This window comes from Ursus americanus, chromosome 10 (genome assembly GCF_024610735.1).
Source record: "Ursus americanus isolate L20-20 chromosome 10, mUrsAme1.1.p, whole genome shotgun sequence".
NCBI classification, from domain to species: Eukaryota; Metazoa; Chordata; class Mammalia; order Carnivora; family Ursidae; genus Ursus; species Ursus americanus.
In genome coordinates this window covers 45,705,922-45,724,779 of record NC_142136.1, presented here as the reverse complement: position 1 = coordinate 45,724,779, position 18,858 = coordinate 45,705,922, and the positions used below count along the sequence as shown (strand labels likewise).

Genomic DNA, 18,858 nt, shown 5'->3' with positions numbered 1-18,858 from the left:
CTACTGAATTATCTATTGAATTGCCTTTGCAACTTTGTCAAAAATCAATTGGCCATATTTCTGTGGGCTACTTATGAGCAGTCTCTTCTGTTCTATTGATCTGTGTGTCTTTTCTGTCTACAATACTACACTGTCTGGATTAGTGTAGCTTCCTAGTAAGTCTCATAATAGTGTGATTCCTTCAACTTTATTCTTTTTCAAAATTATTTTGCCCATTATAGTCACTTTGCTTCTTGTTATAAATTTTAGAATCTTGTCTATATTGACACATAATCATGCTGTACGTGTCAATGTTATTATGTTATGTGTCTAGATTATTTGAGGAACATTAACATCCTTACCATGTTGAGTCTTCCACCCCATTAACACAATATATCTCTTCATCTTTTTAGGTCTTCTTTGATTTATTTCATCATTTTTTGCCATGCTCAGGGTACAGATTCTGTACTCGTTATTTGAAAATATTCATTCGCTAAGTATTTGATTCTTAGGGAACTATGATAAATGTATTGCTTTTGAAATTTCGGTTTTCTATAGTTCATTGCTAGAATATAGAAATATGATTGATTTTTGTGTAACAACCTTGAATATGGCAACCTTAGCTTATTTATTGGTTCTAAGAAGTTTTGTTGGTGATTTATTTGTTTTGATTCCTTCTTATTTTCTGTCTAAACAGTAATATTATCTGTGAATACAATAACTGAAATTTTTGCCCTTCCTTTTTAATTTATCCTTTATTTCTTTTTCTTGCCTTATTGAACTTGCTGGGTCTTTTAGTACAATGGTAAATAAAAGTGGTGAAAGCAAAGGTGAAAACTTTCAGTCTTTCACTAGTAAGTATGATGTTAGTTATACTTTTTTTTTTGTAGATGCTCTTCATACAGTTGAGGAAGTTTCCTTCTATCCTGATTTTGCTGAGAATTTTATCATTAATAGATGTTGAATTTGTCAAATGCTTTATATATTTTAAAAATTTCTATTTTTACCATTTTAATAGTAAAAAAATCTATTTTGATTTCTTTTAGTATCCATTGTCAACTCAACTTTCTTAGGCACTTGTAAGAGGTCATATCAAATTAATCTACTTCCGCAAATAAAGAACTTACCCAATTTCAGCCAACTTGGTTCAGTTTCAGTAGGTGCTTCCTTTTGATCTTCCTCATGGACGTTTATTTTTTAAATCATGGTTTGTTTTCAGGAGTCATAATAAGATGAGCAAATTGTAAAATATATAAATATTATAATACACTTTAAGAATAGTTTATTATTCTGCTGGCAAAAATTCTGATATCAAATATCATTTATAAATTGACTACAATCTGCTGAGTACTTTTGGAGAAATACACAGAGGCAAATAATCAAAGAAACCCTTCATATCGTGCAGACTTACTTATCCACTTTGTGTGTCTGTTTAATTGATCACTTATTTCTTTGTGTTTTCAGTACAAAGGAAAGTAAAGAATATCTAAGTCAAGTTTTCATGTTCAGCAAACAAAAAAACAATAAAACAAAAAAGTCAAACTAGGAGGGTGGGCTCAGTTTGATAAGTTAGTTCAGAAATAATCACCAAAAAAAATTCCCCAACTTTTGTCTTTGTATCTTAACTGAAATAGATTAAAAAGATCATCATATTCTAAAGTTTTTAAGGTATTTATTTTGGAACTTATCTATAACGACCTACCAATTCCAGGTACTTTAAAAAAATAATAAGCAAATTATATGTTTTAAAAGTAAAAGTACTGCATTCAAGTTGAGTTTGAAGGGAAACATTAGTTTGTATGATTAGTTTGTGTGAAAGAGGATAAAAGTTTTCAAGAGTTACAAATATTCATATTTAATTACTCTGCTGAGATCTAAAAAGCTGCAAGTATCTGACCTCAAATTTTACTTTCTTCATGGAGTTAAAAGTTAAGATTTAGAGATGTGCAAGGTAGAACTAAATTTTTAGAGTACATTATTGGAAAATATCTTAAAGCCCTTCTATTTCTAAATTAAATGATGCTGTGGTACATATGGCTTTTGTTTTGGGTCTATTTTCATTTTTCTATGCAAATACAGTTATTTTATATTCAGATTATTTTAAATGAGTTTTCTGACACCCTTGGAGCCTGGATATTGAAAATGTTATTTTCTAAATTAAAAACCAGTGTGGTTTTTATAGTGAGTTAGTTATATGTTTGTTAAAGGCCAAATGGTTATTTCATTATGGTAATTATAAACACACACACACACACACACAGTCTCTCACGTTCCTACCTATTTTAATGGATAAATGCAGGCATTATTAGTAAACTTTTGATATTCTGCTACTGATTAAGTTGCAAATTTTTAAAAGTTGTACTTTGCGAAATTCTACAATAATAAACCAAACTTTCTTTCTTTTTTTTTTTACATTCCTTTTCACCTCTCTCCACCCTCATTCCTCCACAGTATTTTTTCTCTTTCTGTTTTTTCTCTTTCTCCTATTTTTCTCTTGCCTTTCTCACTACTTTTATTTTTCTCATTTTTCTTTTCATCTAAAATCCCTTTTTTTAATGACTTCCTCTCGTGTTTCTATTTTCATCAAAATAACATTTGGTAGCAATACTTTTGCTCAGTGTTCATCGAACACTCTGATGCACACATGCAAACATGCATACACGCGTGCACATGCACACACACACGATTTAAAAATAGCTCTTCATTCAATGGGGAAATGTATTCTACTTCTTAGTTTAAGTCCTGTATTTTATCAGAGCTGTTTAGAACTTTAGCAATAGGCAAGCACTGTCAGATACTGTCCCTATTAGAACAGAAGGAGGAAAGTTTCCCAGTCTGTCTCCCTGTGTCTAACTGGATAGGGATCCATAGCCTGTGACGCTCCACCTAATTAAAGCCATTAAAGTCACAAGGTTACTTATAATAGCACTTATAAAAACCAGAGTTTCCACTTTCACTTTAATTTTACTCTCTCTTTAATACCCAGGACTCTGTTTTTCTGAAGTGTTCTAAGACATTCATGGCTTAGTCTTTAACTGACAGCAGTAATGGGTTGCATACATGTTTTTGACCAACTCAACAGATTTTATTAAGTTAAAATGTGGAGTTTTTAAGTAATTGTAGTTTTAAAAATTGGGAAAATTCTTTTGCAAATATTTTGCCCCAGTGTTGTTTTCCACTATTATTTAATTTAATTTAATTTAATTTAATTTAATTTTTTTAAGTAGGCTCCACACCCAGCGTGGGGCCCAACGTGGGGCTTGAACTCACAACCCTGAGATCAACACCTGAGCTGATATCTAGAGTCCAACGCTTAACCAACTAAGCCACCCAGGTGTCCTTCCCCCCACCCCGCCGCCACTATTATTTTTATGAGAAGATTGTTATCCTTAAGAATTGATAGTTTGCCATTATGAAAAGAAGAATTAAGGTGCTTCACAGAATCTAAAAATTAGTAAAACATGTTAATGAAAAATGTCTGCTACCAACTACTAGTTAAAGTGGATTAGAAGTGAGAAATGTACTGACCTTGTTTACCTTCATCTTTGCACTTTGATAAAGGTCATTTGAACAACAACAAAAAACAGATTATAGATTAACACATTTTTGGGGGTATTTCCTGTCCTCGAACTTAGACAGTGAAACTTAGAACTTTAAGCCATTACTCTTAACTTATCTTTTTTTTTTCTTTCCAGTAGTAGTTCAAGAAAGCCACAAAATTAAATTATTACATGGGAAGTAAAAAGGGTATTGTTAGTTTAAATTAGCTTTACTTATAAGGAAAACATATATTGTACTACATTAAGCCTTACCTTGGCCCCTCTTCTTCATGAATTGCATGCTCCCGTGTCACTGATACTTGCATGCCGGGTGATCTTGTATGAATCCGTAGCTGCTTCAGAGCACAATGGTGTGATATGAAGTGATGCAGAAAACAGGAGAAGCTTTGTCGCTGAGTCAGCTGCAAGAAGAAGTGATGTGTATGAATGTACAGTATAGGGAGATCTATGAAAGATCTAGTATCTTTCTCCCAAAAGACTCTGTTCCATGATACAAGGAGAATTCAGTTCTTTTTGGCAGACCTCCACATCAGTTTGGAAGCAGTAAAAACAACCGCAAAAACAAGCCTGGTTTCTCAATGTCTTTACTCTCAATATTTTAAGTAACATTTTAGTTCTTGTTTTTATCTTACTTTGTTTTTAATAACCAGAAGTAATACCCTTTTCCACAGCCTAGTTTGACTTCAATGCCATAGTGGGAATGGAGATGAGGATGAATTATAGAGATGAGTTCAGCCATATGTGCCATGTTTGTAATTGCTATTGGCAAAATTTGAAGTAAAGGCCCTGTATCTCTTAATTGAGAAGTGGATGACTTTAAGTGATATTACAAGGAGGGCATAGAATCCCAGCAGATGATGTAATTATGTTTAAAAATGAGCATTATTAAATAATTCACACTTTTAATATGGAGAAATTAGGTCATTTTTCCACTCCTCCCACAAATGTTCAATCTTAATATCTAAGTAATGAAACAACACAAGACAGTGTAATCCATCCTGGTAGTAACAGAGAATGCCAGTTATGACAGGCTCATTGTTTACTTTAACAGGTAATTTGTGGACCGGAATCATTTAATTGTTCTGAGTACATAATTACATGTCAGCAATTTCCAATTTAATTAAAATGTACAAATCTGAAGATTAAGGGAATTTTTGAATTATTAATCATTTTTCCACTAGGAAATCTTGTTGCTCTGCAGGAGATTTGTCCAGTGTACAACTATACGTATTTTTTTCCTTCTCTTTCGCAGACAGACAATTTTCCCGCAGAGCCCAATTACATGGGCAGCAGGCAGCAGTTTGTTCAAAGGTAAGGCCTATTAAATAACTTTCTCGGCTTCCCCATTTGCATTCGTGTCAAAATTGCTTTGCAAGAGACTACACTTCGGATTCAAACTCGTAGAGACAACCCTTTCTCTTCTTTTTCTTTATATGTATTTCAGTAGCTCCACGTTTAAGGACCCAGAAAGAGCCAGCCTGAGAGACAGTGGGCACGGGGACAGTGATCAGGCTGACAGTGACCAAGACACTAACAAAGGCTCCTGCTGTGACATGTCTGTTAGGGAGGCACTCAAGATGAAAACTACTTCAACTAAAAGCCAACCACTTGAACAAGGTGAGTGAAGCCTTCCAATGCTTACAAAGTGTAAAGCTTAAGCAATCGTTATAAACCTATTAGTACTAGAGTTGCTGTTTATCACGGTGGAATGGACCATTGATAATATATCAAAAGAAACAGCAAATCCCGAGCTTGTCCCAGACAGAAAGCAGCTATTCAATACCTCAGTGACAACAGAAAAAGGAAGGCCATGGATATTAGTCTGTAATCTTCTTAAAATGAGAACTTGACCAAAGTCACTAGATTGTTCTTATCTTTATGGACACTTCCTAACCTTTCCCATTTTGTGTTTTATGAACAAGGAAAATAAGGCCTATATTAGCTAGATATGTACATCTTAATATACAAATTTACAAGATTAAATTTAATAAATTCACCACTTTTAGGTAAAATGAAAACCTGATTGGAATTTTATAGCTCTTAGCCATGTTTGTTTATTTTTAGTATGAATTTTAGCTTCAGAGTAGTTTTTCAAGAGTCAAATTACAGTGAAGCCAGAGTTTTGGCTCCTTTTTTGGATTTATATCTAAATCTGCATGGATGTCAAATAAACATGTACTTGTTGACCCTGATAGAGATACAAACAAAACAAAACAAAACAAAACACTTCTTAATGAATACATATATTTTTTCTAAAAATCTATCTTCAATTTATTTGTTTGATATGCCTTTTTATTAGTTTTGATGTTTTTATTGTTTCAAACATAATAAAATATTTGCTAAAGATTCATCCAAAGAAAAGTAAGCAACTCTTGCGTGTAAGACTTAGACACTGTGAATAGGTTTTTATGTCTCATTATAAAAGATGAAAACAACAATTGTATAAATCAGATTTCAGAATTACAAATGCATGTTATATTTGTTAATATTAGCTTTCAAAATACTAATAGTATTTAAATATAGCTAATATTTATTATTTCAGTTTTTAATGAGAAACTACATTTAAACTATGTGACATAGCCATTTATTCTTCTAAGTCATTTATTGATTGACAATTTGTAGAAAATAAATTTTTGCCTGTAGGGCAGTCTGTCATATCACACATACTTCAACATATATCATGTTTATTAATTTCTCAAATCGTGTTGAAATTTTAATACACACATTCACACATAGATAAATTCAATACAGAGATAAATACATATGTTCAGTATAATATATATTTAAATTTCTGCACTGAATATAATTATGTTGCATTTATTTTAAAGTTGGCCTCCCAAAGAGCCTTCTTTTGATAAGTTATAACTGCCAAATATACCATCGCAACTTTTTGTCTAACAATGCAATATTGCGTTTGAAATTATTTTCAATAAAAGGTATTTGAACGCTTATGGAATACTCATAATTCCTACAAATTTGAATGTTTACTTGAAGTGACTTAAATGATCTTGATGGGTTTTGATTATGTCATTTTAATATGTTAATTTTTTAGACAAATTTTAAATAATGGATTGTTGGATCTTGATATGTGAATACAGAACCTAACATAGACTCATCTATGTGTATAATAAAGTGATTGACAGATAATGCATTGGCTACTTTTTGTAAAGCCGCATAGAGTAAGTGAAGAGTTTGCGTTTATTATATCTTCATGAGAAACTTTGTTAATCAAAAAAAGTTTATATGTTGTTCACATTAACTCTAAATTTTTTTCATCAATCAAGTGAGCAATGTATTTGATGGGAAGGGTAAGGAGCCTTATAGAAAAAGGAAGGGGTTTTATTCATGTCTGAAGGTGTAATTTATATTGAAAATCTGTTTTTTCAATTTTATTATTGGAAAATAATACCTTAGGAAGGTGGCTATTGTTCTTAGAAGAACATATATTTGGCATATATTTTAATTAGTGCTACACATAAAACAATAGCTAGTCTAAGAGTGTGAATGCTAATGCAAATGTCTCCTCTAAAACAAGTAGTTTCCACACATCCTTATTAATAAATATGGGAAAATTATTAGGAATCTGAAAGCCACACTTAGATAATCTATGAATTATAGGAGAGATACTGACCTCTACTTTAAAACACGATTTTGGAAGATTAGCTAAAGGAGTATTTCATTGATTCATTGTTTATTAATTCATTTATTTAATAAATATCTATAAATCCTTTCAATACGTGAAGATAGTTAAATTCTTTAGGAACATCAAAAATAAATTTGATTTGGAGCCTGCCTTCAAGAAATTGTATGTTAACTAGTAGAGATGGGACATCTCTCTCTCCTCCTCCTCTTTCTCTCTCTCTCTCTCTCTGTCTCTTCCCCCTCCCCCTCTCTCACTTCTCATCTCTCTCATTTACCTCCATCTGTCATCTTATCTATCTCTACCTCCATCATCCATATCATCTTTTTTTCCTTCCTTCCTTCCTTCCTTCCTTCCTTCCTTCCTTCCTTCCTTCCTCCCTCCCTCCCTCCCTCCCTCCCTCCCTCTTTTCCTTTCCTTATTTCCTTATTTCCTTATTCTTTTTCTTTCTTTCTTTCTTTCTTTCTTTCTTTCTTTCTTTCTTTCTTTCTTTCTTTCTTTCTTTCTTTCTTTCTTTCTTTCTTTCTTTCTTTCTTTCTTTCTTCTTTCTTTCTTTCTTTCCTGTATCTATGTTTATACTTATCTATCTACCCATCTAGATTGGAAGAGGAGACTAGCATTTACTGAACTTTTATTATTTACTATAAACAGTACTGGCTGCATTTCAATGTTAGCTTATTTAACCTGCAAACTCTAAAATACTTATCATTTTTATCTTACATGTGAGAGAACTGAGCTTATGGGAAATTTATTAACCTGCTCAGCAGGTTGGAGTTTTATCCTAGGTCTAGATATAGCCAAAACTTGTGTCTTTTCTACACAACTTTGTTTCCAAAAGGGAGAATTTGCTCAAATAGACAATCTGATTCACTTCTATGACTAGATATGAAATAAACATTGAAGAGTGAGTTAAAACCTTAGTTCATGTATGCAAACCTTAGAGGAGAATATCAAAATAACTCATATGCATTGAATGAAATATTCAGTACTTAAAACTAATTATCCTATTTAGTTTTCATTGCATTTATAAATAGGTAAGTACTGTTACTCTCACATTTAGTAGATATTGAGAAATTTTGTCAATATTCTATAGCTGTAAGTAGTGAAGTCAGCGTTAGAAATAAAATGGCATGCCTTCAGAGCCTCTCCTCTTACCTAGTGCTTTAAACTATTCCCGTAATGAACAGTTTACTCAGAAATAATTTTAAAATGTTTGAAGAAGCAATCAGCCATTGTCTTGGTCAATGTCCTCTGTTAATTTATTTGAAAAGCATCATGAGAAGCAATGCCAAATTAATTCAATGCACACCTATAAAAAATAATTTTCTTTACAGATGAAAGATGATGACAGCCGTATTTAAGCAATTATCTCATGTCAGATTTCAAATATTAAACCCAACTTTTAACACCTTTAAAAATCTCCTAAGAAACAAAAGTAAATTTCCTCTTAGGAGAAAGAAACCAAAAACTAAACAAAAAGAAACCCGCTCATGAGTCTTTTTCTCCTCCTAAAAATTTGTAGTAGTGCCTTAACACATTTCAATTAAAGAAATCAATAGCATATTATATTTTACATTTTTATATTAATTGAGTTGGCTTCTTTCCTTGTTTAAATTTTTTTTCTATTAAGAAAAATAATATTCTATTTCTAAAACAAAATATTTCTTAAACTTAGAAATTAGAATCAATTCCAAAAATAATCTTCGTATTTTCAATGGAACTTCCTATGCTAATAATGGCTTTCCTTTGCAAATGACTTAGACCTTTGAGATTTCATATTATTGGTTCAAATATTACCTTTTTCTTCTCTTTTGTGCAGATTTTTCCCATTTGTTCTATTCCTGATTACTGTGTTTTTTCTTCCATCAGCTTAATCATCCCAAGTATACAGCACTAGTATATTTTACTCATTATTTTAGCAAAAATATTTGAAAGCGTTCAGTAGCTAATTGAAGGGGTGATATATGGCACTACAGTTGGGGATAGCTTTAAGGATTTTATATTAATAAATCCTCTAACAGATAGGTTATTTTAGTTTCTCTTAGTGGGATTTAAATAATTCTCAAAGAATGTACTTAGTTTCTTTCTATTTGATTGCATTTTTGTGCCCTGCTTCTCTATTTGTCAATTAGATTTTCTCCATACTCCCTTTGTCAAATATTAATTATAGGTAGGTAGGTAGATAGGTAGGTAAAGCAATCCACTTTGACTTCTTTAAAGAAGTACCTGTAGCTCTGAATTTCTGTCCACTACAGAAGTCTGGTAAAGTATTTTGCTTGTTAGCAATAACTTTTTCTTCTTTAAAAAGATTAGTAAGCCTTCCCTAAAATTAAATTATCTGTACTGATTCCCAAATAATAAATGTGCAGTGTTCAAAATGCTGTCTGATGATTTCTCTGAGGTCCCTATTGATAGCTTAGGACTGTTCTCAATTTTTCAAGGATAATCAGTTTTCTGCTGTCTTTATAGTTGACTGAACCCAAGTTCTTGAATTGAAGCCAGAAGCTAGTGGAATAGCATCACCCATTGTAAGTGTCCACAGCCTTTGCTAGCGATGGCAGTAGAAACATCACCGACAGGGAATCTAATGCTCCTGTTAGGTGGCCAGCTGTTGGCCCCTTCCTCTGTAACTGGATTTCAGGATTCTTCTGATCCTCAGGAGTTGCTTCTTTCAAATTCTTTCTCATTTCTCCTTTTATTTAATTGCCCTATAATTTCTTTTTTTGTTTGTTTGTTTTCTATTCAATTCTGTGCCTCCCCAGTCCTTTCTCTTCTGCCAGAAAATCTGACTTCTTAAATTACATTCTGGGTTCAAAACATTTCACAATGGAATCCCTGATTAAAATCTAATAAAAATAAAATCAATAGAAAGTTGAGAATAATAGCAATACCAAATAAGCCAGGTTTGCTCCAGTGAATTCAGTTTTAAAACTAAATTACACTCTTAAGGGTTACCTTCCCTCTTCCCAGAGGACATTCTGGAAAACTACAAAAACTAAAGCTAATGGATTTTTGTTGTTGTTGTTGTTCCTTTTTTTTTTTTTTTCCAAGTCAGTGCTTAAATTTGCTTGTGGGCCCCATATTCAAAACAGGATTAGGATAGTTTAAAGGACTGCAGTATTTGTTATGTGATTTCAGAGTTTGGCGAGGCTCTGAGCCCCATTCCTTCAAATCTCCCTCCCTAATTTACTGCATAATGACTGTAATTTCACCATATTTCTAATAATGTCTAGAAAGGAAACAGTTTAAAGTTTCCACAACCTATACTTTGACGTGAAGGAATGATTTTAAAAAGAAGTAGTAGGGAAATGGGAGAATAGAAGGTGAAGCTCGTGTCCACCAAAACACAGGTGGAACCATGCATGCAGGATTTGGGAGGGGGGTATTGAGACAGGATTAGGACACTGAACACAATCTCAACCTACTTTGCAATTCCCTCTAGAACTGACCCGAAATAGGAAAGTACCAGGATAGTATTTTATATTCAGTCTCAAGCTTCCATTCTGTTTTCTATGCTGCAATATGGTTACTGCAGCTCTGACCCTTCCAATCCATCAGTGTCTTTTCCCAGACCTTCCCATAACAGGCAACAGCAAATTTCTTCTACATAAGTAAGGACACGGAAGTGATGGTGACGTCCATCCTCTCATAAGCCATCTCGCAATCTCTGAAAATAATTTTTAAAAGAAATGCTGCTGTAAACTTACTAATAGTCAACTTGTCTTAGGAAGGAATTGGAAAATTACTGCCATATACGGAGGAGTGGGGCAGCGAGAAGGAACTGTCGAATATTTAATGCTAGGAAGAAATCATTTACAAATTTTTAAAGGCACTGCTGCTTTATGATTCAAATGTTTGGCATTTAAGAAATTATATTATTTGCCAAGAATTATTATTTTCAAGCCCTATAAGTTTTTATTGGATTGCATTTACTTAAGAGAACGTTAATATCAACTTTTTCACCCTCTTGTGTTGTCTTTTAGGACTTGCAAAATTCATCTGGCTTTACATTTTACTGGATAAAATATTCCCCAAACTGTGAGCAACTTCAGTTTATTTTTGGTTACCAAACTTTGCAAATGTCCCATAGTTCACCTAACTTTAAAAGTTTCAATGACATCTCTTTTTCTCATGTGCAAACATCTGCTTCTAGAATCCAGCAGCTGGTATCATGAAAATAGAGAGATTTTATCACCCTCACATTTGTTCTCATCGTAAAGCCTCCCTAACAAGTGCTTCATGATTTACTATAGACTCAACGTGATTTTGAGATTCTCTTGCTTTTAGTAAGCACAGCAATGACTTTTGCTAAAACACTCCAATTTGGGAATGTTGGGATAGTATTTCCCAAAATTTAAAAACTCATTTTGCCTTGGTACAGGGGCACCCTTCCCAGCCTTTGAATTACTGTCTCTTTCAAACACTCCAGTACAACCAGAGGATTTTCCTTTAATGATTTTTTAGAAAGACAATATTTTTTTCATTTTTACAAGTAAAGTTCTATATTAATATTATGAACACTTCTATGAAAATTGGAGTATGCCCGTAACCTATGACAATCTAGAATCAGTTCATCTGTTAATTAAGAACTGTGAGAAAATAATGTTAATAGGTCTTAAGCTTCTTCCAAATATTTTCCATTATTTCTCTTGAAACGCATGTTCTACTATTGCAGGTTCTCTGTTCTTTTGAAAGCCATATACAAAACATTAGCGTAGAAAGATTCCTGAAGTGTAATTCCCCTGTTTTATAAGAAAACAGACAGATTCAATGACTTCAATAAAGTCTTCAGTTAGAGGCAGAGGTAGTACTCATTCCAGGCTTATAATTTGTTGGTCTGGAGCTCTTTGCATCTTTTCATGCCATTCCTATAACACGTGATAGAGAGACCTCTGTGTCTCCAAGCAGATACTTCAGATTCGTCATCACACTTCGTTGCCTTATTAATCTAAAGATGTAAGCAGTTATGCTTGAGAGCTTAATTCTTAATTCTTTCATATATATTGAATAAATATTTAATATGCTTATATATTCTATATATTGAATAAATATATTGAATAGAAGCTCCAAAAGGCAAAAAACATCAATCATACCAAATGTAGGCATTGACACTACTGTGTTATTTGTCACCAAGCACAAAGGTGCGTATTTTCTTGTTTGAGCACAAGATCTACACTTCTCCTAACTGTGGGTCTCTAATATTTTCTGAGCACACTAAGGAATGATGGCTCTGGGAGAGATTTTCATTCAGTCATTTATTTAATCACTCATTGTTTTCTTTTGATGAACAACTGTGCCAAGGATACGAAGTTGAGGTAATACACAGGCTGGGGTCTCAAGGAGCTCACACTGTAGTAAGAGACCTTGACATACAAACCATGAGGTTGGTGCAGGGAGAGATACTTCCTGAGTATTCATGGAGTCATGAGAAAGAAAACCCAGGCAAGATTTGGGGGGATCAAAGAAAATTCTTGGAGAAGGAGCCATTTGAGCTGAATGTTCCTTCAGAAAATGTTTATCTCATCTGGCCTAGTGACGTTTGGGGAGGCAGGATGACAGGGCACTCTCAGAAACATGGATGAAGTGAAGCAATGTGTTGGATGCATATGAGTAGGAAGGTGTGAGACTAAGAATGGGGCATATGAGACCGAGAGGTTTTGAGAAGCCCAGTGACGGGACAGCTGACCCAGAGCCACTGGAGTTTCAGGAGGTAACAGTTCGAAGTCTCATTTTAAAGAGATTATTTTATGTCAATGCCTGGGGAGACAAGGATACACTTAGGAAACTGGGGAAGCAATCCAAGGCAAGGCAAAATGAGGCCCAGAATAGTAAAGAAGTAGCAGGAATGGAACTAAGTGAAAGATTAAAAACTCCTTTTAGTATATGACACTACTTTTATGATTATGATAAATTGCTTAGCATTCATTTGAAATTGATTTTGGGATAAAGGTTTGTAAAGGAAAAAAAAATCATTTGATGCCCAAATAAATGGAGTATAACTTGAATTATTTAAGTACGTTTCTGTGTAATTTATACCACATATTAAATTAACACATAAATATTTGAAACTTTCAGCATTTTCTCTATATAAACAATGCTTATTTGTATGCTGGAATTGACTTGCTAAAGAAACTTCACCATTCAAAGATGATAGGAAAAAACAAAAACAAAAAAACTTCAGTTAACCAGATCTTTGAGAGAAACTTTAGAAAACAGTGATGTAGTATAGGGCATGGTGTCATAATGAATCTTAGCATCATGACTTGGGTGACTGAGTTCAATTTACTAAAGTGGCAGACAGGGTGAGGTCACCACAGGGCAAATATTTGGAAAGTAAAATGAATATCAGAAGAGGCAACTAGAAATTATAGTTTGGCAGTCAAAGTAGAAGTTAGGAGGTATAAATTTGGAAGCCATTGACACAGGATGATTAAAGTATGTGAATCAATGAGAAAAGTCATTGGGAAAAAAGAATCCAGGAGACTGGAATCTGGGATTACTGTAAGGAGAGGATCCAGGACGAAATCCTGCAGAATTTAGAAGTTGGGAAGGGAGAAAGTTCAATAATTGTTCAACCTACCAAGAAACATGTTCAGTATATTCTGTGACAATCCAAAATCCAGAGACCTTGTAGATGAGTTATGTGACTAAAACCTCGAGTTTTTAGATTTCATCTCCAGTCACATATAATTGAGAGCCAAATTAAAACAATACATTAAGTAAAGTCGGATAATACTGTTTTTGTTAAAAACAGGGTAATACTGAGATAGTTCTATTTTATGATTCAACAAACTAGTTTGGAGTAAAGTCCTATATATGTCCCATATATGTGTGGCATCATGGGCATAAATATATAACTTCCAGAGCGCCCTCGCTTTGAGGGAAGGAACATTAACTTGGAATCAAATGTTCTGAATTTTTAATGTAATTCAGTAATACTTTGTATATATCATTATATATCATATACGCATATATATATCATATATTTTAAGTGCTATGTTATATATTCAACAAATATTCGTTGGATTTTTGGTATATGCCAAGCACTCCCTTAGGTGTTGAGGATTGAATGGTAAGCAAAACGAATATTCCTGTTCACGTTGAGCTTATATTCCAATGATGAAATTCTCAAGTGAACCCTTCTGAAACTCACAAAACCCATTTTCACAGAACTGATAGTCTAGTAATGGAAGTAAAACATATACCAAAAATATAATAAAATGTAGAAAATTATGTGCTATTGATTAGGTACATAAAAAGGGGTCTGAGAGTTTCAAAAGGAGGAGTAGAACACTGATAATTATTCAATGAAGACTTCATACAACAGATGAAATTTGAGCTAAGACTTAAGAGATGAAGGTTTTTACTTTCAGAGGTAGAAGAAACACAACAAATACATAAATACAATCATCAGATATGGAAAGTGTATATAATATGTCCAGAGAAGGGACAAAAGTCAGTTTTTACCACCATATGAGTAACCACCATTTCTAGATCTGAAATATTTTTGGATTTCTAGATTATGGACAAGGAATTGTAGACTTGTACTTAATTTGCATGTTGAGGCTTTTGCTTCTTTACAGCCTTACAACCAGTTATACTGATAATGATTCAAGTAGTAACATAATGAAAAAATTATCTACCACCCAGAGAAATTATTTAATCCAGTTTCCTATTAAATCATAATAGAAATGTGCAGTTGGGGTCTTGCTTCAGACAAAATGTAGAAAAAAAATAGTCTATCACCCATGTAATAGTTTTAATATGATAAATATTTACTTTGGGAAGCTAAAAAGTAATCTGAGAACATGAAAATGTTTAACCACTTCATAAACTCCTTTTGAGTAGTACTTTCAGAATTTGCAGACTGATAGCAGATGTACCCACACTTCTGATACAGGGTATATTTTTGAAACAAAATACATATTTCATGGAGATTGATTTGTCTGCCTTGGATTTTATTTTCTTTGTGGTTTTGAAAATTCATATTGAGAGATGAAATTATTTTGTTCTGTTTTTGTCCTGAGTCATTTCCTTCCTAATATTAATTACTGTGTTTATTACGTAATTTCCCTTATATAGACATATGATCTTTTGCCCCTACAAAGTAATGTTTTTTAAGTATTTAGTAGAATGTTGGCAAGAAAACTTTAGAAAATTTTAATACATGCAGAATGACCTTGTGATAGACATAAGCATTGCTCCACACTTGGAAAACAGTAGACAATAGATTGAATCTTAAGTAAATCTATCTGATAATTTTTTTTTAACTCATGGAGTTGTATTGTGCCTGTTGCTCAGAAGCAGATTTCATAACCATTAATTAAAACATGAATACATTAATTCAATAAATATTATTTTAGCACGCACGCATATGACACTCTGCCTTCAAGGTGTTTAATCTTTGAAGATGTCGACCCTCCATCCATCTAGCTATAATTCCATTAGTTAAAAACAATGATATGTATAAATAAAATTAATTCTGCTGAGAAATGAGTAGGTAATAACTTCTTCACATATTAGATGTGCTTTTAGTAGGGTCTTGAAAGTGGAGTAGGATTACAGGATGCAGGGTGAATTAAATATTTGAAGCTGGGATAATAACATGATCAAAGATTTAGAGATGTGGCAAGTTATAGCAAACTCCAGGCATGGCAAAAAAAAAAAAAATTGAAATATTCTTATTGGAATATGGGGTGTAGAGTTACAATGGAAAGAAATTGGATCAGATGAATGCAATAGGGTCAGATTTTGAAAGACCTTGAATGCCATTCAAAAAAGTTTGAATCATGTTCTACAGGCAATTGAAAACTTTGAGTGGAGTTAACTGATCACATTTTTGTTTTAGAGTGATCAGTTAACAATAGACCAGAGAAGAGTTGGAAATGAAAGGAGCCCAATGGCCAAACTGATCAATCATCAAGTTTCAAAAAGGCAGGGGCATGTTTAATACTTTCTAGTTTTTATATATTATGCCATGCAATTTAATTGCTGTGCCCACAAAATTTCATTGAAATCACTGAAATCAATACATTTCAAAGGGAAGATTACTCAAGTCAAAGTACTATCTATATTTATATTTGTTGATAATAAGCAAAGTTGATTTTTTCCCTTTCCCTTTTATTTGACAACAGAGCTGGCAACCCGATCTTAAATATAAATCCTAACAAAACCATTATAAGACTATAGATATTTGACCTAGTCTGTGAACTTACTCAGAAAACAAAAGCTCAGCTATTAGTAATAAGGAATTAAAAAGAAAAAACATTTATTGAACACCTACACATGGCAAGCACTGCACCAAGCACTTTTTTTAAGAGAGAGAGAGAGAGAGAGGAGGAGGAGGGTCAGGGGGAGAGGGAAAGAAAGGGTCTTAAGCAGACTCCACAGCCCAGCACGGAGCCCCACACGGGCTAGATCTCACAACCCTGAGATGATGACCTGAGCTAAAATCAAAAGTCTGATGCTTAACCAACTGAGCCACCCTGGTACTCCTGCACCCAGCACTTTTTATTAAAGAGATTTGTCCTAATGGCAAGCTGATGAGATGCTCTTATCTCCTGTAATAAATGAAAGGTCTATGCATCAGAGAACTGAAGGAACTTGCTCACAGTTGAGGCCCTTAGCAGTGTTGCAGTTGTCCGTCTGACATCACGTCTGTGCTCTTTCCACTCTGGTCCCTTCTGCTTATTTAGTCTTCAATAATCATGTGCAAAGAAGAATCCCCAAGGCAGTTATGCAGCATGTATTAAGCTCTAGCGTCCGTGTTACTTTTAGAACTCTGACAGACTCGGAGATACCGAAGTTACATACACAAATTTAATTCCACTTTATTAATGATCTACAATTTGTAAGACACTGTAGTCCCTATGTAGTAAGACATTTCACAGTTCGCTAGGTATTTGATCAAAGGTTTTGCACAATTAAAACAGAGCAAAAAAGCTTGAATAAATTCCATTTACCTCATTGTTTTCCTCCATCCCAAACCTGCCAATATTTTCTCTCTACTTTCATAATCTCTCTCCAACCAGCCCCCTTCTAATCCCAGTAAGGGCTATCACCATCTACCTACTCACCCTAGTCAGAACCGGGTAAAGGGACTCCTTTTCTTTCTCTCCAGAGTCCCAGTAGGTGTCACTAAGTCCTGTTGTTTCACCTCCCAATTCTACTTGAAATGTCTTTAGTTCCCCTAATTCCCCCACTTCCAGTGTATTTTCCCCTGCTCAGGCTGCCTCCCTTTCTGGAAACACCCTCCCAGGCAGGTGCTCACTTGCTTCTTTTGTAGTCCTGTAGTTAACTACCATCCATTAGCAAGACAGTGATCTTGAGATGTAAATTTGATCTTTGCACTCCTCCTCCTATTACAACCCTGCAGTAATTTCCATAGAGCACTAGGAAAAACAAAACAAAAAAACCCCACTACACTTTTAACCTTGGCCTATAAACCTTGCCCTTGTGTCACTCTCCTGCTAGCTTACTGTACACCAGCCAAGCGAGGTCTTCTTTCAGTTTCTTCTTTCATTTCTCAATAAAGAGGCTTCTGGTGATGAGACCTTTTTTACTCTAATTTGTCTCCCTCAGGAGTCTGCAAGCTTTGCCTTGCGAAGGAGATACTTCTTTCTTCATGTATTCTCAATAGATCCCCGATGTTTATCTACCAGGAAAAAAAAAAAGGTTTATTGAGGATTAAAACAAGATCAAGGAGAAGATTTTAAAGAAGTTGAAGTCACAGGGTAAATAATAAAGATCTTGATCTGGTAAATGACATGATACTGAATTAATCTTTAGGGAAGCCAGTTCTGTTGCAATTAGAAACAGATCCAAAAAACATTTAATGACTTCAAATAACTGAATTATGCACATTTACTTAAATTATCTCATTTACAATACACAATTTTGAATAATTTTATAAGATAGTTATAAGATAATTTTATAATCTATAATTGCCTTTTCCATTTCGAATAGAGGAAATAACCAGCCTAAGGTCATCAAGCTTTTATGTGGCTGAACCAAAATCTTAACCTAGGCTCTCTGATTACAATTTCATGGGTCTGTTCATTATCCCACAGTGGCAATTGCCCATGTGAGAAATAATGAAGTTCTCACTAGTCTAGGTGATATTGAAAATAAGAGGGAGTCATGGGGGTACCAATATTTGGAGACTAAAGCCGTCAACATCTTGGTAGGGAGTAAGAGAGGGCCATCAAGTTTTCAAAATTAAAAACTTCCACCAGATCATAATGATATTGGGTTGTTGAATAGTATTGACTGTCTAAAGCGATGTGCAGAGAGAAAGCAAATAGTGCAATAGGAATGAGTACAAGAACAATGGGCTGATGCAAAAAGAAAGTACAGTCTATTTGAAATATATGATGCTCCACTTGAAATATATGACTCCAGACTTTCAGATTATTCTGTAATATTGAGGGAAAGGTGGATAAATTTGGGTTATCTTTTGAGTGTCCGTTATTAATATTGGACTCTAAAGTACATATAAAAATTAGAGCGTGAGGCTAAACTGACATGTTCAGAAGAGTAAAGTGAATTGTCACTAGGAAACACAGGACACAATTTAGTAAAACGAAAACTTATCTTAGATGAGTCAGGTCAAGATTCCACAGAACTCAGAAGTGGTCCTTCCTCTTAATAGACCCAGAAGCCATATTTGCAATAAAGCAT

The 18,858-nt window shown here is 33.7% G+C and overlaps 1 protein-coding gene across 3 annotated transcripts in view; it reads left to right on the top strand.

Moving 5' to 3' along the window:
• Positions 1–18,858, top strand: part of PCDH17 (protocadherin 17) — a 97,031-nt gene that overhangs the window by 30,308 nt on the left and 47,865 nt on the right. Inside the window, exons 2-4 of one of the 3 annotated variants that reach the window (XM_087865109.1) lie at positions 4,792–4,850; positions 4,984–5,156; positions 11,163–11,217. In XM_087865109.1, the coding sequence (XP_087721235.1) occupies positions 4,792–4,850; positions 4,984–5,156; positions 11,163–11,217 (287 nt within the window). The remainder of the gene's footprint in view (positions 1–4,791; positions 4,851–4,983; positions 5,157–11,162; positions 11,218–18,858) is intronic. The other 2 variants (XM_045811004.2, XM_045811003.2) reach the window with 2 other exon arrangements.